This window comes from Bombina bombina, chromosome 6 (assembly GCF_027579735.1).
Source record: "Bombina bombina isolate aBomBom1 chromosome 6, aBomBom1.pri, whole genome shotgun sequence".
Classification (NCBI taxonomy): Eukaryota; Metazoa; Chordata; class Amphibia; order Anura; family Bombinatoridae; genus Bombina; species Bombina bombina.
This window is the reverse complement of record NC_069504.1, coordinates 275,207,161-275,234,126: the sequence shown is the minus strand read 5'-3', so window position 1 is coordinate 275,234,126 and position 26,966 is coordinate 275,207,161. Positions and strand designations below refer to the sequence as shown.

The window sequence follows — 26,966 nt, the reverse complement described above, 5'->3', positions numbered from 1 at the left end:
CTTAAATAAGTCCCAGACTTCTTCCCAGCCCAGCAGGCTGACATCTGTGGTCACATCACCCAGGAATGTCTCCTGAAAAACCACTACGGGAGAGTCTGTCGACTTATCTAGATCTATGCCCTGAGACAGATCCGCAAGGTTTCTGTTCCATTGTCGAATATGCACAACTGCAGAGCTCTCAAATAGGACCGAACAAGGGAAACATGTCCATGGAGACGACTATCAGACAAAATTTCCATCCGCTGAGCCACTAAGGATCGAACAGTAAACTCAGAGAAAGGAAGAGGAGAGAATCTTTAATTTTCTGATCTCTGTCAGAAAATTATCAAAGATAGGGAATAATATGGTCCCGAAGAAAACTACCCTTGTAGCTGGAACAAGGGAACTCATTTCCAAATTCACTTTCATCCTGTGAAACATGGAAAGGACAACAAGATCTCCGCATGAAAGATTGTTTATAAACATTATGGCGCCAGAAAGAAAAATTTTTTAGAAAGGGCTCCCCTATAACCTCCAAAAACTGATCATTGCCCAGAGAGATACAAAATCAAGAAACCGTGGAAAGGCCACAAAACTGAAAAAGTCTTTCAGAAAAACTAATCTGAAGAACTGGAAGATACTCGTCCTTTAGGTCTATGGTCAGAAAGAACTTACCCTCCAAGACCAGGGAAAAAAGGAACAAATGGTTTCCATCGAAGGACAGGACTTGCAGAGACACTTTAAGTCCAAACGCAAGTCAAAATTGCCCCTCTCAAATTTGGACTGCAGATCATTATGAGAGGTGGAACCTGCCTCAGGAAGGAAGGTATTAAAAACACTTGAGATGCAATGACCAAAGCCTAACTGGGACATCTTGTATGCATGCTAAGGAAAACAGCAAAATTACGCCCCCCACATATACATTCATTGATCAGGGGCAAGCCCATCAAGCTGAATTAACTCAGCCGCAGGGCTCTACTCCAACATAGGTCTTAAGCTTCTTAGTTAGATACAGAAAAGACCCTTTTCCACCCGCAAGGACAGAAACATTTTCTGTCATACCAGGATTAAACAAGGTTTCATCATTGTAAGGCTTCAGAAGCTCCGTCTTGGAGAAATTCCAACCAAGACACGATCCACAACGCCCAGAGGGCTAGTACAGCAAAGCCAGACATCTTGGCTCCCAGCCAAATGACTTGCATGGAAGCAACCGAAGGGAAAAATTAGCTAGCTTAAGAGCAACATTCCTATAAGCTTCCAGCTTGACCACTGATCCTAAAAGGAACATCTATCCGCTATAGGGATCAAGGTTTCTTAGCCAGAGTAGAAATGCTCCTACTATAGGCACCGTGCGCCACAATATTTAATGGGGACAAATACAGGAAAACCATCCCCTAGCACGGTCTGGAACAGGAAAAACTATCCCAGCAAATATTACATTTATTATTCATCTCAGGGTTGACAACGACAAGACATTGGAGTCATCCAGCATAGCTAAAAAATCCTTTAACAATACACAAGGTGTGCAGGTATAAATCTGAAGGATCCGCATCAGATGAAGGAATTATACTGTCCAAATCTGAGGCTTCACCCTCAGAGGCTACTGACGTATCCTCCTCATCAGACTTATGAGGAAGGTAACCTGAGTAGCAACAAGCGCAACAGAAACCATACATCTGAATCTCTTATGTTCCTCTTGCAATTTCCCTTAGTATAGGAAAAACAGATAATGCCACAGATACCGCATAAGATATCTGGACAGCAAATTCTGTATGCAAATAACTCTTCCAAGAGATAGAAACGAACCGCAGGGCACTGCATGTGACGCCATTGAGGCTTGGGACATAAAAGGAGAAAACTGTGGCATTGCCTGAACAGTATCGTCCTAAGAGACGTAGGCTCAGAGATTAAGAATCTAATAGTTAACCCCTTAATGACCACTGCACTTTTCCATTTTCTGTCCGTTTGGGACCAAGGCTATTTTTACATTTTTGCGGTGTTTGTGTTTAGCTGTAATTTTCCTCTTGCTCATTTACTGTACCCACACATATTATATACCGTTTTTCTCGCCATTAAATGCACTTTCTAAAGATACCATTATTTTCATCATATCTTATAATTTACTATAAAAAAATTATAAAATATGAGGAAAAATTAAAAAAAAAAACACTTTTTCTAACTTTGACCCCCAAAATCTGTTACATATCTACAACCACCAAAAAACACCCATGCTAAATAATTTCTAAATTTTGTCCTGAGTTTAGAAATACCCAATGTTTACATGTTCTTTGCTTTTTTTGCAAGTTATAGGGCCATAAATACAAGTAGCACTTTGCTATTTCCAAACCATTTTTTTCAAAATTAGCGCTAGTTACGTTAGAACACTAATATCTTTCAGGAATCCCTGAATATCCCTTGACATGTATATATATTTTTTTAGTAGACATCCCAAAGTATTGATCTACGTCAATTTTGGTATATTTCATACCACCATTTCACCGCCAAATGCGATCAAATACAAAAAATCGTTCACTTTTTCACAAACTTTCAGTTTCTCACTGAAATTATTTACAAACAGCTTGTGCAATTATGGCATAAATGGTTGTAAATTCTTCTCTGGGATCCCCTTTGTTCAGAAATAGCAGGAATATATGGCTTTGGCGTTGCTTTTTGGTAATTAGAAGGCCACTAAATGCCACTGCGCACCACACGTGTATTATGCCCAGCAGTTAAGGGGTTAATTAGGGAGCTTTTAGGGAGCTTGTAGGGTTAATTTTAGCTTTAGTGTAGTGTAGTAGACAACCCCAAGTATTGATCTAGGCCCATTTTGGTATATTTCATGCCGCCATTTCACCGCCAAATGCGATCAAATTAAAAAAAACGTAAAATGTTTCACAATTTTAGGTTTCTCAATGAAATCATTTACAAACAGCTTGTGCAATTATGGCACAAATGGTTGTAAATGCTTCTCTGGGATCCCCTTTGTTCAGAAATAGCAGACATATATGACTTTGGCGTTGCTTTCTGGTAATTAGAAGGCCGCTAAATGCTGCTGCGCCTCACATGTGTATTATGGCTAGCAGTGAAGGGGTTAATTAGGGAGTTTGTAGGGAGCTTGCAGGGTTAATTTTAGCTTTAGTGTAGAGATCAGCCTCCCACCTGACACATCCCACCCCCTGATCCCTCCCAAACAGCTCCCTTCCCTCCCCCACCCCACAATTGTCCCCGCCATCTTAAGTACTGGCAGAAAGTCTGCCAGTACTAAAATAAAAGGGTTTTTAAAAATAATAAACTTTTTTTTAGCATATTTACATATGCTACTGTCTAGGATCCCCCCCTTAGCCCCCAACCTCCCTGATCCCCCCAAAACCGATCTCTAACCCTCCCCTCTGCCTTATTGGGGGCCATCTTGGGTACTGGCAGCTGTCTGCCAGTACCCAGCTTGCCAAAAAATATGGGGTTTTTTTTACTTTTTGCCCGTTTTTCTGTAGTGTAGCTTCCCCCTCCCCACAGACCAACCCCCACCACCTAACTGATTTCTTTTTTATCCGATTTGTTTATTTTTTTTATACAATTTTTACCTTTTTGCTACACTTTTTTTCTGTGTGTAGCGGTTCCCACCCGCTCCCTCCCCGTGCACGCGCCCGCCCCCACCCTCCCGTGCACGTGCGCGCGTCAGTGCGCGCCCCCTGGCATCCCCGCCCACGATCCCGCCCCCCTCCACACCACTAGGGCCATCGATGGCCGCCACCCGCCTCCCGGTCCGGCTCCCACCCACCAACGCTGTAAGCTACCGATCTCCGGTGCAGAGAGGGCCACAGAGTGGCTCTCTCTGCACCGGATGGCTTAAAATGGTTATTGCAGGATGCCTCCATATCGAGGCATCACTGCAATAACCGGAAAGCAGCTGGAAGCGAGCAGGATCGCTTCCACCTGCTTTCCACACCGAGGACGTGCAGGGTACGTTCTCAGGCGTTAACTGCCTTTTTTTTGAGGACGTACCCTGCACTTCCTTGGTCGTTAAGGGGTTAAAGGGACAGTCAAGTCCAAAGAAAACTTTCATGATTTAAATAGGGCATGTAATTTTAAACAACTTTCCAATTTACCTTTATTACCAATTTTGCTTTGTTCTCTTGGTATTCTTAGTTAAAAGCTAAACCTAGGAGGTTCATATGCTAATTTCTTAGACCTTGAAGGCCTCCTCTAATCTGAAAGCATTTTGTCAGTTTTTCACCACTAGAGAGCGTTAGTTCATGTGTTTCATATAGATAACATTGAGTTCAGGCACAGCAAACTCCTAGGAGTCAGCACTGTTTGGCTAAAAATGCAGGTCTGACAAAAGAACTGAAATGAGGGGGCAGTTTGCAGAGCATAGATACAAGGAAATCACAGAGGTAAAAAGTATATTATTATAACTGTGTTGGTTATGCAAAACTGAGGAATGGGTAATAAAGGGATTATCTATCTTTTTAAACAAAAATTCTGGTGTTTACTGTCCCTTTAAGCAGCACAAAATTGTATATATGAAACAAATGGTGCCACAAGGCAGAATCAGGCTATACAATAAATTCAGAGACCCCCATGTTCTGGGATTTAGTACTATACGATACCTGACAGAAAGTGTATGAGACACTATATTTTCTCTCAAGAGACCAAATCATGATTTTAAAGGAACAGGCCTCTGTTCCAGGACGATAAACAATATGTCGCAATCTCATGCTTAAAAATTATTGCCACCAAACATCAGTGGAAATACTTTATATTAAACACTTCACGAGTAAGAAAGTATTGGAGAGGCAGCAATATTTATTATATACACCTTAACAGCTATGGCGCCCTCTAATGTCCAGGATAATAAACAATATGTCACAATCTCAAGGTTAAAAATTATTACCACCCATCAGTGGAAATACATTATATTAAATACTTCACTAGGAAGAAAGTATTGAAGATGGCAGTGCTATGTATTACATAACAATAGCTATGGCGCCTACTGAAATTAATACGAGTAAAATATTCACTGTAAAATATACATGTAGGAAAACCAAGGACTGTGTTTTCAAGAACACAGTATATAAAAAGGAGACAATCTTTAATAAATGGAATCTCCAATAGAAGCAACGCAGCTTCTTAGCAAGTCCGTATCCACAGAAAACATCGCTCCGATCTCTCGGAGAAGAAAGGGGCGTGGTCATCTGACCGGCTCAGAGAGAGAAGAAAATGGGGCTTCCCCGCCCTGCATATCAAGGAAGCGGGGGAAAAGCGCGCAACTAAATTTAATTGTGCATTTCATTTAAACATAGAAAAATGTCACAAACAGTACCCCTGAAACAAAGAAAACTTTAGCGCCTCAATTGTCTGCCATCACCCCTCTATGAAAAAACATTGTGCCACTCTTACATCTAACAATGTGGAAAATAAGGGAGCGCACTCTTACACATCAGAAACCTTTGAGTACCGTTATAGGGATAATGAGAAAAAAACCTCTTACATCTCACAATGTGCCTGCCATCACCTGAACATAAATATAAGCAGAAATGATAAATGATAATTAGAGGGATCAATTAATCCTAATGATCCTCTAACACATGAGCCATAACATATTCAGAAAATACTTTAAAGGGACACTGAACCCAAATGTTTTCTTTTGTGATTCAGATAGAGCATGCAATTTTAAGCAACTTTCTAATTTACTCCTATTATCAATTTTTCTTCGTTCTCTTGCTATCTTTATTTGAAAAAGAAGGCATCTAAGCTAAGGAGCCAGATAATTTTTGGTTCAGACATGGACAGCACATGTTTATTGGTGGGTGAATTTATCCACCAATCAGCAAGAACAACCCAGGTTGTTCACCAAAAATGGGCCAGCATCTAAACTTACATTCTTGCTTTTCAAAATAAAGATTCCAAGAGAATTAAGACAATTTGATAATAGGAGTAAATTAGAAAGTTGCTTTAAATTGCATGCTCTATCTGAATCACGAAAGAAAAAAAATTGGGTTCAGTGTCCCTTTAACCCATAAGGTATTAACCCCTAGTCTCTATTAGTCACCGAGTGCCTGTGTCCTGCCTAGAATATCCTGCCCCAGGATATATATATATCCCAGATATAACGCAGTATAAAGCTTTCAGCAGTGCATGTCCCCCAAACATAGAAGACCAAGCAATTACCTGCATCTAGCCGTCCGGCAGGAGGACAGCTTACACAGCATGAGAGGACACATACTCCTCACAGAGACCTGTAGTAGAAAATATGTTAGGAAAAAGCAGCAAGGCCTACCTTACAAGTTCCTAACTGGTTTAAAGCCACCACTGCCCTTACTGAAGAGACTAATGTGGAGTACAGCTAGACCCAATCCTTGAAAAAGGGAAGGAAGGAACGGAGAAACCTACTCAAAAATAATAAAATCTTGATTGAATTGAAATAAATCCAATTTCATCAGACACCAAAACTTTACACTGAAGGCAAAGAGAATGACTGGGGATTGTGGGAAGGGAAGTGATACTTAACAGCTTTGCTGTGGTGCTCTTTGCCTCCTCCTGCTGGCCAGGAGTGATATTCCAAACAGTAATTGATGATTCCGTTGACTCACCATCTTAGGAAAGAAATTTTTTATATCAACAACATGCATCGGCTCAAAAAGAGCCTGCTGCAATACCTTAAGAACTAGATTAAGGCTCCAAGGAGGAGCAACAGATTCTGACCAGGGCCTGTACAAAAGCTTGAACATCTGGCAAATCTGCAAGACGTTGTGCAAAAGGATAGATAATGCAGAAATCTGACCCTTCAGAGTACCAACTGAGAAAACTTTCTCCAGGCCATCCTGAAGAAAAGATAAAATATGGGGAATCCTCACCCAGCTCCAAGAGAAACCCTTAGATTTGCACCAATAGAGATATTTATGCCATACCTTATGGTAAATCTTGTGAGTAACAGGTTTGCGAGCCTGAAGCATAGTATCAATGACCGCTTCAGAAAAAAACACGTCTAAACAGAACTAAGCGTTCAATCTCCAAGCAGTCAGCTTCAGAGAATGTAGATTTGGATAGAGAAATTGACCCTGAATTAGAAGGTCCTTCCTCAGCGGTAACCTCCAAGGTGGAAGAGATTACATCTTTCCCAGATCCACAAACCAGATCCTGCAAGGCCAGGCAGGAGCTATTAGAATCACGGATGCTCTCTCCTGTTTGATACAAGCAATGACTCGTGTAAGGAGAGCAAATGGAGGAAACAGGTATGCTAGCCCGAAATCCCAAGAGACCGTCAGAGCATCTATCAGGGCGGCCTGAGAATATCTTGACCTTGAACCATACTTTGGAAGCTTGGTGTTTTGACGAGACGCCATCAGATAAAACTCCGGAACCCCCCACCTGAGGGTTAACCTGGATGACACCTCCAGATGGAGAGCCCACTCCCCGGGATGAAAAGTCTCTCTGCTCAGAAAATTTGCTTCCCAATTGTCCACTCCTGGAATGTGGATGGCAGAAAGGAAACAATCGTGAGCTTTAGCCCACTGCAGAATGCACTTCACCTCCTTCATGGCCAAGGTACTCTGAGCACCCCCTGGTGGTTGATGTAAGCAACTGAGGTGATGTTGTCCGACTGAAATCTGATAAACCAGACTGAAGATAATTGAGGCCAAGCTGACAGGGCATTGAAGATTGCTCTCAACTTCAAGATGTTTATGGGGAGAGAAGACTCTTCCTGAGTCCACAGGCCCTGAGCTTTCAGAGTACCCCAAACAACTCCCCAGTCCGATAGGCTGACATCTGTAGTTACAATCACCCAGGAAGGTCTCAGGAAGCAAGTGCCCCGAGACAGATGATCCTGAGAAACATACCACGAGAGAGTGTTTCTTGTTAAGAGGTCCAGATTTATCCTTTGTGACAAATCAGAATAGTCTCCATTCCATTGACGGAGCATGCAAAGTTGTAGCAGTCTCAGATGGAACCGAGCAAAAGGAATGATGTCCATGGATCAATCACCATCAGATCAATCACCTGCTTGCATTGAGTCACTGATGGACGAAAGGCAGACTGGAGGGAAAGGCAAGAAGCTTGAATTTTCAGACGTCCGTCAGGAAAATCTTCATGGACAGAGAATCTATGATTGTCCCTAGGAAAATCACTCTTGTAGACGGCTAGAGAACTCTTCTCTAGATTCACTTTCCATCTGTGGGAACGTAGAAAAGACAAAAATATCTCTGTATGAGATTTTGCTAGATGAAAAGGAGGATGCCTGAACCAGGATGTCGTCTAGATAAGTTGCCACCGCAATTCCCTGGGATCTGATCACTGCCAATAGAGCTCTCACAACCTTTATAAATATTTTGGGAGATGTGGCAAGAACAAACGGAAGTGCAATAAACTGGAGATGTTTGACCAAAAAGGCAAACCGAAGAAACTGGTATTGATCCATGTGAATGGAAACGTGTAAATACGTGTCCTTCAGGTCTATGGTCGTCATGAACTGAACTTCTTGAACCAATGGCAGAATGAAACGATTAGCTTTCATCTTGAAGGACGGAACCCTGAGGAATTTGTTGAGGCACTTCAGATCTAGAATAGGACAAAAAGTTTCTTCCTTTTTGGGAACCACAAATAGATTTGAATAGAATACAAAACCCTGAACCTCTTGAGGGACTTGTACAATAACTCCCAGGGAGGATAGGTCCATTACGCAATTTAAGGAGACCTCCCTCTTTACCTGGTTTGAGGATAGGCTTGACAGGAGAAATCTGCCCCTTGGAGGGCAAGACTTGAATCCTATCTTGTAACCCTGGGATACTATGTCAACAGCCCATGGATCAGGGACATTGTGCATCCAAGCCTGTTGAAAAAATGAAAGTCTGCCCCCACCCGATCTAAAATTAGATTGGGGGGAGGCCCTTCAAGCTGATTTAGAGTCATTGTTAGGCTTCTTGTTTTGTTTTCCATTGTTCTAGGGCTTACTGGATTTAAAAGTGGACCTGGATTGGTCTGGTTTGGAAGAGGACGACTTGTTGAAGGAACGAAAATTAGAAGTTTGACGACCCTTAGGTCTATTCTTTTTGTCCTGATGTAGGAAAGATCCCTTTCCACCCGTAATCTCTGAAATGATCACCAATAAGACACACCAATAAGATACTGCTCCCGTAACCATGGCAATACTCGCCGCAGGTTGCCACTGTAAACCCTGATGTACGTACATCTTCTTTAAATAAGCCTCCAGCTTTTCATCCATTGGATCCTTAAAAGAACAACTATCCTCTATAGGAATGGTAATTCTTTTAGCTAGAATAGAGATAGCTCCTTCTACCTTAGGTACAGTGCACCATGAGTCTCGAAAAGAGTCTGCAACAGGAAACATTTTCGTAAAAACAGGGGAAGGGGAAAAAAGGAACCCCTTGCTTATCGCATTTCTGAGCTATAATTTCAGATATTTTCCTAGGAACAGGAAAAACCTTCAGAGTCGTCCAAAGTAGCTAGAACCTCCTTCAGTAGTAACCGAAGATGTTCAAGCTTAAATCTAAAATTAACCTCTTCAGATTCTCAAGATTTCGCCGCCAAAGTGTCAGAGTCTGAAATTTCACCTTCAGAAGCTACTGAAATATTCTCTTCATCACACAATTGAGAAAGGTTGACCAGCGCAGATTTAGAGGGGGGTCAAAAGCCTTACTAGCGGAAACATTTTTAGATTTTCTCTTAAGCTTACCCAAAGCAGGGAAAGCTGACAAAGCTGCCAATACTGAAGAAGTAATCTGAGCGGCAAAATCCCCAGGTAAATAAGCACCCCCAGGAGATTGAGAGGACACAGAAGGCACAGTATGGGAAACCATTAAGGCTTGGGACGTTTGAGGAGAAAGCTGAGGCATATCACGCACAGCATTATCCTGAGAGACATTTGGCTCAGAAGGCAGTAATTTGTCTTTGGATTTTAAAGTTTTAGATAAACATGAGGAACAAAATTACATTGGCAAAACAATTTGAGACTCTAAACATAGTAAGCAGTTATGAACAGACATTGATTGATCTAACTCAGAATCCATTTTACAGAATTCAGCTGAATAATATGAAAAGGAAAACAAAAACATAATTTATGCTTACCTGATAAATTTATTTCTCTTGTAGTGTAGTCAGTCCACGGGTCATCCATTACTTATGGAATATATCTCTTCCTAACAGGAAGTTGCAAGAGGATCACCCAAGCAGAGCTGCTATATAGCTCCTCCCCTCACATGTCATATTCAGTCATTCGACCAAAACCAGACGAGAAAGGAGAAACCATAGGGTGCAGTGGTGACTGGAGTTTAATTAAAATTTAGATCTGCCTTAAAGACAGGGCGGGCCGTGGACTGACTACACTACAAGAGAAATACATTTATCAGGTAAGCATAAATTATGTTTTCTCTTGTTAAGTGTAGTCAGTCCACGGGTCATCCATTACTTATGGAATACCAATACCAAAGCTAAAGAACACGGATGAAGGGAGGGACAAGGCAGGAACATTAAACAGAAGGAACCACTGCCTGAAGTACCTTTCTCCCAAAAATAGCCTCCGAAGAAGCAAAAGTGTCCAATTTGTAAAATTTTGAAAAATTGTGAAGTGAAGACCAAGTTGCAGCCTTGCAAATCTGTTCAACAGAGGCCTCATTTTTAAAGGCCCAGGTGGAAGCCACAGCTCTAGTAGAATGAGCTGTAATCCTTTCAGGGGGCTGCTGTCCAGCAGTCTCATAGGCTAAACGTATTATGCTACGAAGCCAAAAAGAGAGAGAGGTAGCCGAAGCCTTTTGACCTCTTCTCTGTCCAGAGTAAACGACAAACAGGGAAGAAGTTTGACGAAAATCTTTAGTTGCCTGCAAATAGAACTTCAGGGCACGGACTACGTCCAGATTATGCAAAAGTCGTTCCTTCTTTGAAGAAGGGTTAGGACACAGTGATGGAACAACAATCTCTTGATTGATATTCCTGTTAGTAACTACCTTAGGTAAGAACCCAGGTTTAGTACGCAGAACTACCTTGTCTGAATGAAAAATCAGATAAGGAGAATCACAATGTAAGGCAGATAACTCAGAGACTCTTCGAGCCGAGGAAATAGCCATCAAAAACAGAACCTTCCAGGATAACAGCTTGATATCAATGGAATGAAGGGGTTCAAATGGAACGCCTTGAAGAACGTTAAGAACTAAGTTTAAGCTCCACGGCACAGGCTTAATCCTAGCTAAAGCCTGAACGTCTGGAACTTCAGCCAGACGTTTGTGTAGAAGAATAGACAGAGCAGAAATCTGTCCCTTTAACAAACTAGCAGATAAGCCCTTTTCTAAACCCTCTTGTAGAAAGGACAATATCCTAGGAATCCTAACCTTACTCCAGGAGTAACACTTGGATTCGCACCAATATAAATATTTACGCCATATCTTATGGTAAATTTTTCTGGTAACAGGCTTCCTAGCCTGTATTAAGGTGTCAATAACCGACTCCGAGAAGCCACGCTTTGATAGAATCAAGCGTTCAATCTCCATGCAGTCAGCCTCAGAGAAATTAGATTTGGATGGTTGAAAGGACCCTGAATTAGAAGGTCCTGTCTCAGAGGCAGAGACCACGGTGGACAGGACGACAAGTCCACTAGGTCTGCATACCAGGTCCTGCGTGGCCACGCAGGCGCTATCAGAATCACCGAAGCTCTCTCCTGTTTGATCTTGGCAATCAAACGAGGAAGCATCGGGAACGGTGGAAACACATAAGCCATGTTGAAGACCCAAGGGGCTGTCAGAGCATCTATCAGCACCGCTCCCGGGTCCCTGGACCTGGATCCGTAACAAGAAAGACCTCCGGATGAAGTTCCCACTCCCCCGGATGAAAAGTCTGGCGACTTAGAAAATCCGCCTCCCAGTTCTCCACGCCTGGGATGTAAATCGCTGACAGGTGGCAAGAGTGAGACTCTGCCCAGCGAATTATCTTTGAGACTTCCAACATCGCTAGGGAACTTCTGGTTCCCCCTTGATGGTTGATGTAAGCCACAGTCGTGATGTTGTCCGACTGAAATCTGATGAACCTCAGAGTTGCTAACTGAGGCCAAGCTAGGAGAGCATTGAATATTGCTCTTAATTCCAGAATATTTATTGGGAGGAGTTTCTCCTTCTGAGTCCATAATCCCTGAGCTTTCAGGGAGTTCCAGACTGCGCCCCAGCCTAGAAGGCTGGCGTCTGTTGTTACAATCGTCCAATCTGGCCTGCGAAAGGTCATCCCCTTGGACAGATGTGGCCGAGAAAGCCACCATAGAAGAGAATCTCTGGTCTCTTGATCCAGATTTAGTAGGGGGGACAAATCTGAGTAATCCCCGTTCCACTGACTTAGCATGCACAATTACAGCGGTCTGAGATGCAGGCGCGCAAATGGTACTATGCCCATTGCCGCTACCATTAAGCCGATTACTTCCATGCACTGAACTACTGACGGGTGTGGAATGGAATGAAGGACACGGCAAGCATTTAGAAGTTTTAATAACCTGGCCTCTGTCAGGTAAATTTTCATCTCTACAGAATCTATAAGAGTCCCTAGAAAGGGAACTCTTGTAAGTGGTAATAGAGAACTCTTTTCCACGTTCACCTTCCACCCATGCAACCTCAGAAATGCCAGAACTATCTCTGTATGAGACTTGGCAGTTTGAAAACTTGACGCTTGTATCAGAATGTCGTCTAGGTACGGAGTCACCGCTATGCCTCGCGGTCTTAGTACCGCCAGAAGTGAGCCCAGAACTTTTGTAAAGATTCTTGGAGCCGTAGCTAATCCGAAGGGAAGAGCTACAAACTGGTAATGCCTGTCTAGGAAAGCAAATCTTAGGTACCGATAATGATCCTTGTGAATCGGTATGTGAAGGTAGGCATCCTTTAAGTCCACTGTGGTCATGTACTGACCCTCTTGGATCATGGGAAGGATGGTTCGAATAGTTTCCATTTTGAATGATGGAACTCTTAGAAATTTGTTTAGGATTTTTAAGTCCAAGATTGGTCTGAAGGTTCCCTCTTTCTTGGGAACCACAAATAGATTTGAATAGAATCCCTGCCCGTGTTCCGTCCGCGGAACTGGGTGGATCACCCCCATTAGTAAGAGGTCTTGTACACAGCGTAGAAACGCCTCTTTCTTTATTTGGTTTGCTGATAACCTTGAAAGATGAAATCTCCCTCGTGGAGGAGAAGTTTTGAAGTCCAGGAGATATCCCTGAGATATGATCTCCAACGCCCAGGGATCCTGGACATCTCTTGCCCAAGCCTGGGCGAAGAGAGAAAGTCTGCCCCCCACTAGATCCGTTTCCAGATAGGGGGCCCTCTCTTCATGCTGTCTTGGGGGCAGCAGCAGGTTTCTTGGCCTGCTTGCCCTTGTTCCAGGACTGGTTAACTTTCCAGCCCTGCCTGTAACGAGCAACAGCTCCTTCCTGTTTTGGAGCGGAGGAAGTTGATGCTGCTCCTGCCTTGAAGTTACGAAAGGCACGAAAATTAGACTGTTTGGCCTTTGATTTGGCCCTGTCCTGAGGTAGAGCATGGCCCTTACCTCCCGTAATGTCAGCTATAATTTCTTTCAAGCCGGGCCCGAATAAGGTCTGCCCTTTGAAAGGAATATTAAGCAATTTAGATTTAGAAGTCACGTCAGCTGACCAGGATTTAAGCCATAGCGCTCTGCACGCTTGGATGGCGAATCCGGAGTTCTTAGCCGTAGGTTTGGTTAAATGTACGACGGCATCAGAAACAAATGCCTTAGCTAGCTTAAGTGCTTTAAGCTTGTTCATAATTTCATCCAATGGAGCTGTGCGAATGGCCTCTTCCAGAGACTCAAACCAGAATGCCGCCGCAGCAGCGACAGGCGCAATGCATGCAAGGGGCTGTAAGATAAAACCTTGTTGAACAAACATTTTCTTAAGGTAACCCTCTAATTTCTTATCCATTGGATCTGAAAAGGCACAACTATCCTCCACCGGGATAGTGGTACGCTTAGCTAAAGTAGAAACTGATCCCTCCACCTTAGGGACCGTCTGCCATAAGTCTCGTGTGGTGGCGTCTATAGGAAACATTTTCCTAAACATGGGAGGAGGGGAAAAAGGCACACCAGGTCTATCCCACTCCTTGCTAATAATCTCTGTAAGCCTTTTAGGTATAGGAAACACGTCAGTACACACCCGTACCGCATAGTATCTATCCAACCTACATAATTTTTCTGGAATTGCAACCGTGTTACAATCATTCAGAGCCGCTAATACCTCCCCTAGCAATATGCGGAGGTTCTCAAGCTTAAATTTAAAATTAGAAATCTCTGAATCCAGTCTCCCTGGATCAGATCCGTCTTCACGTTCTGCAAACTGTGACGCAGTATCTGACATGGCTCTCACCTCATCCGCGCGCTCTATCCTTAACCCAGAGCTATCGCGCTTGCCTCTTAATTCTGGCAATTTAGATAATACTTCTGTCATAACAGTAGCCATGTCTTGCAAAGTGATTTGTAAGGGCCTCCCTGATGTACTTGGCGCCACAAAATCACGCACCTCCTGAGCGGGAGGCGAAGGTACTGACACGTGAGGAGAGTTAGTCGGCATAACTTCCCCCTCGTTGTCTGGTGATAATTTCTTTACATGTAAAGATTGACTTTTATTTAAAGTAGCATCAATGCAATTAGTACACAAATTTCTATTGGGCTCCACATTGGCCTTTAAACATAGTGAACAAAGAGATTCATCTGTGTCAGACATGTTTAAACAGACTAGCAATGAGACTAGCAAGCTTGGAAATACTTTTCTAAATAAATTTACAAGCAATATAAAAAACGCTACTGTGCCTTTAAGAAGCACAAAAAGCTGTCACAGTTGAAATAACAATGAACCAAAATAGTTATAGCAACCAATTTTTCACAGTAAATGTATTAAGTTAGCAAAGGATTGCACCCACCAGAAAATGGATGATTAACCCCTTAATACCCAAAAACGGATAACAATTTAATAATTAACGTTTTTCTCACAGTCAAAACACACTGTCACAGGTCTGCTGTGACTGATTACCTCCCTCAAAATGAATTTTGAAGACCCCTGAGCTCTCTAGAGACGATCTGGATCATGGAGGATGAAGTAGACAGATTGTGACTGAATTTTTACTGCGCAAAAAAGCGCTAAAATAGGCCCCTCCCACTCATATTACAACAGTGGGGAAGCTCAGAAAACTGTTTCTATGCAGAAAACAAAGATGGCCATGTGGTAAAAATCATGCCCCAATAAGTTTTATCACCAAGTACCTCACAAAAAACAATTAACATGCCAGTAAACGTTTTAAACATACATTTGAAAAGTTATGAATTGTTATTAATAAGCCTGCTACCAGTCGCTTTTACTGCAGTTAAGGCTCATACATTATTTCAGTATTAACAGTATTTTCAGAGTCAATTCCATTCCTTAGAAAAATACATTCAGTGTACACACACTCATCAGCCTAATACCAGTCGCTATCACTGCATTTAAGGCTGAACTTACTTTACATTGGTATCAGCAGTATTTTCTCAGTCAATTCCATTCCTCAGAAAAATAATTACTGCACATACCTCATTTGCAGGGGGGACCTGCATGCTATTCCCCTTCTCTGAAGTTACCTCACTCCTCAGATGAGAACAGCCAGTGGATCTTAGTTACGTCTGCTAAGATCATAGAAAACGCAGGCAGATTCTTCTTCTAATGCTGCCTGAGAATAAACAGCACACTCCGGTGCCATTTAAAATAACAAACTTTTGATTTTAGAAATAAACTAAGTTAAAAAACACCACAGACCTCTCACAGCGACCTATCTTTAGTTAGGCTGCAAGAGAATGACTGAATATGACATGTGAGGGGAGGAGCTATATAGCAGCTCTGCTTGCGTGATCCTCTTGCAGCTTCCTGTTAGGAAGAGATATATTCCATAAGTAATGGATGACCCGTGGACTGACTACACTTAACAAGAGAAAAGGATTAAATATCTTCAGACAGCAACTTCGCACAACCTCCATTGACAGAGGCAAAGAGAATGACTGGGGATTATGGGTAAGGGAAGTTACACTTAACAGCTTTGCTGTGGTGCTCTTTGCCTCTTCCTGCTGGCCAGGAGTTGAATATCCCACTAGTAGTTGGAATGACGTTGTGGACTCTCCATGTCATAGGAAAGAAATTGTATATCTATCCAAACCATGAACGAACATTTTGGGGTTTCCTATTACTTTGGCAAAAAGCATTAGACAAAGGGACAGTCAAGTTCAAAAAAACCTTCCATGATTTAAATAGGGCATGGAATTTTAAACAACTTCCCAATTTACTTTTATCACCAACTTTGCTTTGTTCTATTGGTATTCTTAGTTGAAAGTTAAACCTAGGAGGTTCATATGCTAATTTCTTAGACCTTGAAGACTGCCTCTGCCCCTGCCCTTCCTAGCTACAGCGGACAAGCACAGCACTTACTTACCCTTACTTTCATGTTCTAAAGAAAGCAACATCTTCACAGCGTTACACTTGTGGCATTATCATGGGTTACACTTGTGGCATTATCATGAGAGGCTGCAAGGATGTATCTGATCTGGGCTTTACTAGAGCACACTACTAGTATAAAAAAAGGTGGATGCAGAGTGCATGTATCTGAGGTCTTGTGTATTTAGCTGTGAAAGGAATGGTTTATTATTTATGGAATATATTTCATTCATACTAGTCCTAAAGCCCATGTACACGGGCTAAAATCCCCTCTCCCTCCTTCCCTGCCGCTCTCAACTTTTTTTTCTGTAGTGCAGAGGTCCCTCCCGTCCCCCTCGCTCCCACCCGCCTGCTCCCTAAGCGCCCCTCTCACCCACTGTCTGATCCTCACCGACTGATCCTTCCTTACAGCCAGGTATGTTTGTTTCACGATGCAGTCTCTACTGCGCATGACTGCATCGAACAAACATACCTGGCCTTTTATAATAACAGATAAGTATTTCAGGACTGTGTATGTCTTGTTTGTAATTGTGTGATAAAATTCTAGAACTTTTACTATTGTATTATTTAAGCATCTGTTTTACAGTCTTATAAATTTGTTGGAATATTTCCTACATCTTGTCATGTCTTTTTAATGTTCAACAGTAGCAGTTAAGACAAATTGATCCGTCTCACCTGCATAAAGAAAACAAAGCTCCTATAAAATATGTAAGAGAACACACCATGTACTCTATTGCAAGCCTTTTTTCCCTATTCTGTGTGTACAGTTAAAAGGCTGTATTTGTTAGGATTTTGCTCTGCATGCAGAATCTAGCATTTAGCAATTTTATTCGAGAAACTATGTAGGTCTACATCTTTATAAATCATTTTCTTGGCTTAATGGGAATTTGTAATATATATATATATATATATATATATATATATATATATATATATATATACATATATATATACACACACACACACACACATATATAACATATATATACATATACATACATGTACATACATACACATCCAGAGGCAGAACTTTTCTTTACTTTCTGCAATGATATTTTTTTAGTGAAACTTTTTCTGCAGTATCTGAAAATTGCATTGCAAATTAGCTGCATACAAAAAAAAGAAATTTTAAAATGTCTCTTTAATAAATCCGTTTCCTTTTCTCTTGGTCTAACATAGAAATGTAGTAATAAAAAGATGCAGTGCTCTTGAATTCAGAATAAACAGCTTTGCAGACTGGGAAAGGCTAAGGGGCGGGTTCGAAAAAAATCTCTGAGAGCCACTGCATATTTGACTGCTCACTTCAAACAGCACTTTGCTCTGGATGCACTGTGTTACAGAAAATGTATACAGTGCAGCCAGAGCACAGCTCTGTTTGAAGAGAGCTGTCTAATGTGGAGCAGCACTTCAAAGTTGAAAAGCTAAAAGTTCCTGCATGTGTCCTGTTCTTTCTGCCGACATACTGCATTTTCTGCAATGACATCTCAGATCACTGTATGTTCTGCCTTGGGGCACACACATATATACACACACACACATACATTTAGAACATTATACATACCAAGAATGATTAGTTTAGCCAGCCTGCCATGATCACAGAGTAATTGGAGGGTAGAACTGAAAATGTGAACAGACACTAAGCTTCCTTCATCCACAACCAGTACTTCTACTTTAGAGAATTTCCAGGCAGCTGTAGAATTTTGTTGCTGGCGATAACGAGAATAACTGCAGGTAATCTAAGAACAAATAATATATAAAATACACGCTTGTTTAACTGCATATAGATTACTATTTCAAATATATGTTACATAAGGACATAATATCTAACACAAACAGCCTGCACCTGCATCAGAATATCCTCAAATGTAGCTGTATTCCTTTGTAGGGGTTAAACGTGTATGTGCAAGCAACAGAGTGATAATATTAGACATATTATAGCATTTACTTTTTCTCTTTTATATTAAACATTCGCAGCATAGAATAATTTCTTTCAGACAAATCATTTGGAACAAATATTTGTGTGCTGCACTTTTCAGTAATGTTTAGTTTAAAACAAATACTGAATATTCATTAGCATTTACATTTAATTTCATTAAGATAAATGAAAATGTTATTTTGCTGCAGGTGGCACAGTGTGTTTTTGTCCATGTGACAAGTGTCCAAGATGCTCTTAATCAGTCTTTCAATTATGTTCAGAAGGCCTTTTTAATGATAGAAGCAGAGTATAGTCCCAGTGGAGATCTTAACATACATTCTAAATAACTCAAAGTCCAAAATGTTAGAATTATCTACACAAGATATCCCACATTTTTGTGAAGGGCCATGTAGAAGAAAATGTTCAAATTTCTATTAAAAAAAAAATGATATACAGGCAGCCCCAGGTTATGAACAAGATCGATTCTGTAGGTTTGTTCTTATGTTGAATTTGTATGTAAGTTGGAACAGGCACTTTTTTTTTAGGTGAAACTCTAGACAAACATTTTTTGTTAGTTTTGGATAGCATAGGGAAAAGTTTGTTTTGCTATCTGTGCCCCTGTTCAGAAAATTTCCCATCACTTTCTGTCCTTGTGACAATGGGAATTTGAGTATTTTGGGTTATCCTGGAAAGAAGGACTGGCGATAAAGCTCTATTTACTCAGTTCGTAAGTAGGAGTTGTACTTAAAGGTACAGTCTAGGCCAAAATAAACTTTCATGATTCACATAGAGCATGTAATTTTAAACAATTTTCCAATTAACTTTTATCACCAATTTTGCTTTGTTCTCTAGGTATTCTTAGTTGAAAGCTTAACCTAGGAGGTTCATATGCTAATTTCTTAGACCTTGAAGGCCACCTCTTTTCAGAATGCATTTTAACAGTTTTCACCACTGGAGGGTGTTAGTTCACATATTTCATATAGATAACACTGTGCTCGTGCACGTGAAGTTATCTGGGAGCAGGCACTGATTGGCTAAACTGCAAGTCTGTCAAAAGAACTGAAATAAAGGGGCAGTTTGCAGAGGCTTAGATACAAGATAATCACAGAGGTTAAAAGTATATTATTATAACTGTGTTGGTTATGCAAAACTGGGGAATGGTTAATAAAGGGATTATCTATCTTTAAAAACAATAAAAATTCTGGTGTAGACTGTCCCTTTAAGTCGGATGTCTGTAACCCGGGGACTGCCTGTATATTTAAAAAATACACGTCCTCCTTTAGCCAAATAGTTATCAGATTGGAAGAATAATGGGATACAGGGAAAGCTAGAATGATTATACAGCAATAATGTTTTACATTATTATGTGCTAAACACTGCAGACAATAAGTAAAGTTAATGTTTACTGTATCATTAATTTTATTTTAATTTTTAACCGTACAACGTTGGTCGTTTATACAGCAATGGCGTTTTTACATTATTATGTGCTAAACACTGCAGAAAAGAAGTTAAAGTGAAATGTCAACTTTCAAGAATGAGTGCCCGTTTTTTTAAAAATACTATTAAAAACAGGGGCACTTTCATTCAATGCTTACTTTTTCTTCTAAAAGCCGGTGAAGCGAATTCTCCCTCCTGCCGCTCGTCTCTTCTTACGTCAGCAATGACGAATACGGCATCCTCCAATCACGCACGCCCCCCCCCCCCAACGCCGTGATTGGAGGATGCCGTATTTGCCATTGCTGACGTAAGAAGAGACGAGCGGCAGGAGGGGGAATCGCTTCACCGGCTTCAAAAAGAAAAAGATAAGTATTTTTAACAAAACCAGTGAAATGTAAACTTTCAAGACTGAAAGTGCCCCTGTTTTTAATAGTATTGTTAAAAACCGGGCACTCATTCTTGAAAGTTGACATTCACTGTATCATTCATTTTGGTCTCTTATCCCTTAAGGGCCAGTGCCGTACCTTGTAGAGTGCTGCTGTCCTGGGCATCTTTCTGCTGCGATTTCGCTAACAGTAGCAAGATTGCACTATTTCTGCATGTAGCGTATCATGTCCGACAGACATCGCTGAATGCCGACAGCATACACTGTCGGCATTTAACATTGCACAAGCAGTAGGGGGTGTCAATAAGTCCGATTGTATAGGATCTGGCGGATTGCAGACTGCAGCCTCAGAGGCAACGGCTTCATAACTGCTGTTTCTGGTGAGTCTGAAGGCTCGCACGGAAACAGGGGCATCAGGGGCCATTCGGCACTTGATAAATCAGCCCCTAAAACTTCACTTTGGCAGACTGTCTTCCAGTACCTAAGATGGTGGTGACCACTGAGGAGTGAGGGAGGGAAGAGAGTGGTTTAGGAGAAATCAGGGGTGGGAGGGTAATCTCTACACTACAGCTAAACTTAACCTTACAAGCTACCTGATTAAACTCTTAACTGCCAGGAATTTCAGAATTGTGCGCAGCTTCAATTAAATGTCTGCTATTTCTGAACAAAAGGGATCTCAGAAAAGCTTTTACATCCAGTTGTGTTATGACTGCACAAGCGGTATGTAAGTAATTTCAGTGAGAACTCCAAAATTTGTGAAAAAGTAAATAATGTTTTAAATATTATTGCATTTTGCAGCAAAATGGTGGCATGAAATATACCAAAATGAGTCTAGATACCTTAGATTGTCTACTAATACTATATATTGTGGCAAAGCCCTTGCAGGAATAGTCACTTTAGCACAAAACATAATTTATGCTTACCTGATAAATTTCTTTCTTTCTAGATATGGTGAGTCCACGGAATTATTAATCACTAGTGGGAATATCTCTCCTGACCAGCAGGAGGTGGCAAAGAGCACCACAGCAAAAACTGTTAAATACCACTCCCCTTACTCACAATCCCCAGTCATTCGACAACAAGAAAGGAGAAAGGAAGTAATATAAGGTGCAGAGGTGCCTGATGTTTATAGAAAAATAAACTGTCTTAAATAAAGGTTGGGCCGTGGACTTACCATATCCGGAAATAAATAAATTTATCAGGTAAGCATAAATTATGTTTTCTTTCCTAAGATATGGCGAGTCCACAGAATCATCAATTACTAGTGGAAATCAATACCCAAGCTAGAGGACACAGATGATAAGGCAAGGAAAAGACAGGTAACCTAAACAGAAGCACCACTGCTTGAAGAACCTTTCTCCCAAAAGAAGCCTCAGCCGAAGCAAAAGTATCAAATTTGTAAAATATTGAAAAAGTGTGTAAGGATGACCAAGTAGCAGCCCTGCAAATCTGTTTCATAGAAGCGCCATTATTAAAAGCCCAAGAAGAAGAAACAGCCCTGGACAAAAAAAAGAGCCGTGATTCTCTCAGAAGGCTGCCGTCCAGCAGTCTCATAAGTCAAGCAAAAAATACTCCTCAACAAAAAAGAAAGAAGAAGCCGTAGCTTTCTGACCCTTTCTCTTCCCAGAATAAACAACAAATAAGGAAGACGACTGACGAAAATCCTTAGTTGCCTGTAAATAAAACTTTAAAGCACGTAACACATATAGGTTGTGCAACAAACGTTCCTTATGAGAAGAAGGATCAGAATACAAGGAAGGAACAAAAATCTCTTGATTAATATTCCCAATCGGAAACCACCTTTGGAAGAAAAACTAAGGCAGTACGCAGAACTACATTATCAGAATGAAAAATAAGGAAAAGAGATTCATACTGCAAAGCTGAAAGCTCTGAAACTCTTCGAGCAGAAGAAATAGCAACCAAAAACAAAACTTTCCAGGATAAACACTTAATATCCAAAGAATGCATAGGTTCAAAAGGAGCATGTTGAAGAACTCTAAGAACCAAATTGAGACTTCAGAGGAGTAGCAAATTTAAACCTTGGCCTGACTCTAACCAGAACCTGCCAAAAAGACAAAACATCTGGCATATCTGCCAGACGTTTATGCAACAAAATAGATAAAAGCTGAAATTTGACCCCTCAATGTACTAGCAGATACACCCTTCTCCAAACCCTCTTGGAGAAAAGACAAAATCCTAGGAATTTTAACTCTATTCCAAGAAAAACTTCTGGAAGCACACCAATACAAATATATATATGCCAAATCTTATAATAAATCTTTCTAGACACAGGCTTACGAGCCTGAATCATAGCTACAATAACAAATTCAGAAAAACCACGTCAAGATAATATCAAGCGTTCAATCTCCAAGCAGTCAGCTTCAGAGAAACAAGATGTGGATGAAGGAAGGGCCCCTGAAGTAGAAGGCCCTTCCGTAACGGAAGACTCCAAGGTGGAAGAGATGACATCTCCACCAGATCTGCATACCAGATTCTGCGAGGCCACGCCGGGACAATGAGAATCACCAACGCCCTCTCCTGTCTGATTCGAGCAATGACCCGTGGAAGGAGAGCGAACGGAGGAAAAACATATGCTAGACTGAAGTTCCAAGGAATGGCCAGAGCATTTAACAGTACAGCCTGAGGATCTTGAGACCGTGACCCATAGCTTAGAAGCTTGGCATTCTGACGAGATGCCATGAGATCCAGCTCCGGCTGCCCCCACTAGAGAATCAAGTTAGAAAATGCCTTCGGATGGAGTACCCACTCCCCTGTATGAAAAGTCTGTCGGCTTAGAAAATCCGCTTCCCAATTGTCCACCCCTGGAATGTGGATTGCAGACAGACAACTATTGTCGGACTCTGCAAACTGAATAATCCTGTCTACCTCTGTCATGGCCAAGGAACTTCGAGTCCTCCCCTGATGATTGATGTAAGCCACGGACGTTATGTTGTCCGACTGAAATCTGATAAACTGGACTGCAGCTAACTGAGGCCAGGCCAGAAGAGCATTGAAGATTGTCCTTAGCTCTGGAATATTTATAGGAAGAACCGACTACTCCCGAGTCCAAAGACCCTGAGTCTTTAATGAACCCCAGACAGCAACCATCCCAAGACTGGCATCCATGGTCACAATCACTCAGGTAGGTCTGCGGAAGCAGGTTCCCTTAGAAGATCCTGGGACAACCACCACAGAAGCCACAGAAGAGAGTTTCTTATCTCCTGATCAAAAACAATACGTGGAGACATATTCACATAATCCCCTTTCCATTGTCTGAGCATGCACAACTGCAGAGGCCTGAGATGGAACCAAGCAAACGGAATGATGTCTATAACTGACACCATCAGATCAATTACCTCCATACACTGAGCTACTGATAGCCAGGGAAAGGCCTGAAGAATAAGACAAGGATTGAAGATTTTTGATTTTCTGGCCTCTGTCAGAAAAAACTTCACTTCTAGTGAATCTATTATTGTTCCCAAAAATACCACTCTTGTAGCCAGAATCAAGGAACCTTTTCCTAAATTCACCTTCCAACCGGGGGTGGGGGGAAACAAGGATTCATTCTTTTAAGAATCGTCATCTGTTAATCAATTTGACAAAATGCCGTGCGGGAGAGATACGCTTATCGTCGGAACGCTCAAAAAGGTAAAGATTTTAAAAAATAATGAAATATAAAAAATTTGATGAATTAAACCTATCCTGAATTTGCAAAGTTTATCTGATGCCGTGGGGCAGTTGCGTGAAGTTGACCTTTTTAAAGGGATCAAACTGATTTAACAAGAATCAGCTGTGGTGAGCTGCTAACAAATTAACACTTTGTTAGAAGGGAAAAGGTGACCTTTCCAATCTCATGCTAATATACACTTCTCTTCTCACCCTGTCCCACATCCCCCCTCCCCAGCGTAACACCAGTGTGTGAAGCGACTGCTGCAATAAGCCCATGCACACAAGACAGTGCATCAGGGTTACCATGGAGCAAACCAGCTCTGTACTTCACCACAAAAGTAAATGGCTGCAAGGACAAAAACCATCTAGTCACTCGTGAGTTTCTATCTTTGTTGGTGTGCATCCATTATAATGGAGCATGGTCTGTGACAAGGGTGAAGCGCCTGCCCAGCAAATACTTTAGAGTCTCCATAGCCCACTTAATTGCTAAGCACTCTTTTTCTATAACAGCATAGCGCTGTTCTTGAGGCAACAATTTCCTGCTTAGATATAGCACTGGATGTTCTTCTTTGCCTATGTACTGTGATAGTACAGCACCCAACCCAACCTCATAGACATCTTTCTGCAAAAAAAATGTTTTATCAAAGTCAAGTGCCACAAGGACAGGTTGCTTACACAATGCTGATCGAAGGTCTATAAAGGCCTACTCTGCCTTTCTGTCCCACCTTACCGTGTCTAGACTTCTGGCTTTTATAAGGTATGTGAGAGGAGCAGCTCTGGTAGCAAAATAGGGTATGAACCTGTGGTAGTAGCCGACAATTCCCAAGAAAGCTCTAACCTGCTTTTTCCTAAGAGGCCTGGGCTAATTCTGTATAGCTCCTACCTTGTTCATTTGGGGTTTCACTAACCCCCGTGCCACTATGTAGTCTAAATACTTAGCCTCTGCCTATCCAATAAAACATTTGGAGAGGTTAGTGGTTAACCCAGCTTTCCTAAAGGTGTCTACCACTGCCTCTACTTTCTGCAAATGAGAGTCCCAGTCTGTGCTATGGATTATGACATCATCAATAACGCAGCGTCATATTGCGCATGTGGCCTTAAAAATTTATCCATGAGCCTCTGAAAAGTTGCTGGAGCTCCATGGAGACCAAAGGGCATCATCTTATATTGAAATAAACCATCTGGGGTTACAAAGGCAGTTTTCTCTCAGGCATGCTTAGTGAGGGGTATCTGCCAATACCCTTTTGTTAAATCCAATGTGGAAAGAAATCTGGCCTAAGCTAGCCTCTCTACCAGTTCATCAACCTGTGGCATCGGCGAGGCATCAAACTTTGACACTTCATTCAATTTCCTAAAATCATTACAAATTCGGATAGAATCATTCGGTTTAGGTACCAAAACAATTGGGTTAGACCAATTACTATGTGATTCTTCTATCACATCTAATTCAAGCATTTTCCTAACCTCTACTCGTACAGCCTTCCTTTTTGCATCAGGAATCCTGTATGGTTTTAACTTAAGGGTTACTCCAGGCTCAGTAATAATATCATGGGCAATTTCTTGTGTTCTGCCTGGCATAGGCGAGAAAACATCCTTATTCCTCTCCACCATTTCCTTAACTTGCTTTAATTGTTCAGGTATTAGCGCTGGGGAAATAGTTATTACTTGTTCTGAAATTTGAGGCTCAGGCCCTGTATCATCTAACTGCGCTACCAATGCTTCTCTATCCCTCCATGGCTTAAGAAGATTTATGTGGAACATTTGCTTTTCCTATGACGGTCAGGCTGACTAACGTTATAATTCACAGGGCTTACCTTTTCTATAATTTCATAAGGTCCCTGCCAACGAGCCAAAAGCTTACTCTCAGCTGTAGGAACCAAAACCATTAACCTGTCACCATGTTTAAATTGCCTTACAATAGCACTTACCATTTTTGAGCATCCTGAGCTTTTCCCATATACTGACGAACCAGGGTAAACACATGAGCCATTCACTCCTGCATTTTCTCTATATGCTGCACCACATTAGTACATGGTACTCCCTGTTCCTCCCAAGTTTCCTTTAGTATGTCCAACATACCTAACGGATGTCGACCGTACAAAAGTTCAAAAGGAGAAAAAGTAGTTGAGCTCTGGGGATTTTCACAGATTGCAAACAATAAGTAAGGTAGAAGTTGATCCCAATCCTTCCCATCTGTACTAACAACTTTCCTTGACATCCCCTTAAGTGTGCGGTTAAACCTCTCTACTAGCCCATCTGTCTGTGGGTGATATACCGAGGTTTTCAAAGTCTGTATTTTAAATAATTGGCATAACTCTTTCATGAGATGGGAAACAAAAGGAGTACCTTGGTCAGTTAAAATTTCCTTTGGGATCCAAACCTGTGAAAAATACTTACCAATTATTTTGCTATATTTTTAGCATTGGCCTTACGTATGCGGAATGGCCTCAGGGTATCGATATGCATAATCAACAGTAATAAGAATGTATTGGTGACCACGAGCTGATTTCTCTAATGGGCCTACCAAGTCCCTCCAAATACTATCAAATGGTATAACAATAATTTGGAGGGGTATAAGTGAAGACATTACCTTGGGTTTTGAGGATGATAGTTGGCACTCTGGGCAGGAAGCACAATATCTCTTTATTTCTTCATAAACTCCTGGCAAAAAGAACCTTCTCATGACCTTTTCCTGAGTTTTCTCTACGCCCAGATGTCCACCCAAAAAGGTGTGAATGGGCAAAATCTAACACCTTCCTAGTATGAGCAGTAATACAATGCACAATATCATAAAGCATGGCATGTTACTGTTTTTGGGCCTCAGCCAGGGTCCCAGTTTGCAAAGCTAAAAGTCTGTTACACTCTTGCTGAGTTGCAACTGATGCTGCAGTCTGACGATTAGTGTCTTGTATGGATGCAGCTTGCAACAGGGCCTTTAAAACATCCTCCATATTTATGTGGGTCTGTACCTTTAAGGCTTCCAGGATAGTAAAGAAGGCACTAACAATCCCACTTCTGACACCACTGTGGAAAAACCCTTGCAGGAATAGTCACTTTAGCACAAAAACAAAATTTATACTTACCTGATAAATCTATTTCTTGATATGGAGAGTCCACAACGTCATTAATTA

General features: G+C 41.4%; 1 protein-coding gene across 1 annotated transcript in view; it reads right to left on the bottom strand.

Moving 5' to 3' along the window:
* The window catches only part of HELB (DNA helicase B), a 518,950-nt gene that overhangs the window by 392,490 nt on the left and 99,494 nt on the right, over nt 1-26,966 (bottom strand). The window contains exon 8 of the mRNA XM_053719225.1: nt 17,991-18,165. Coding sequence (XP_053575200.1) covers nt 17,991-18,165 — 175 coding nt within the window. The remainder of the gene's footprint in view (nt 1-17,990; nt 18,166-26,966) is intronic.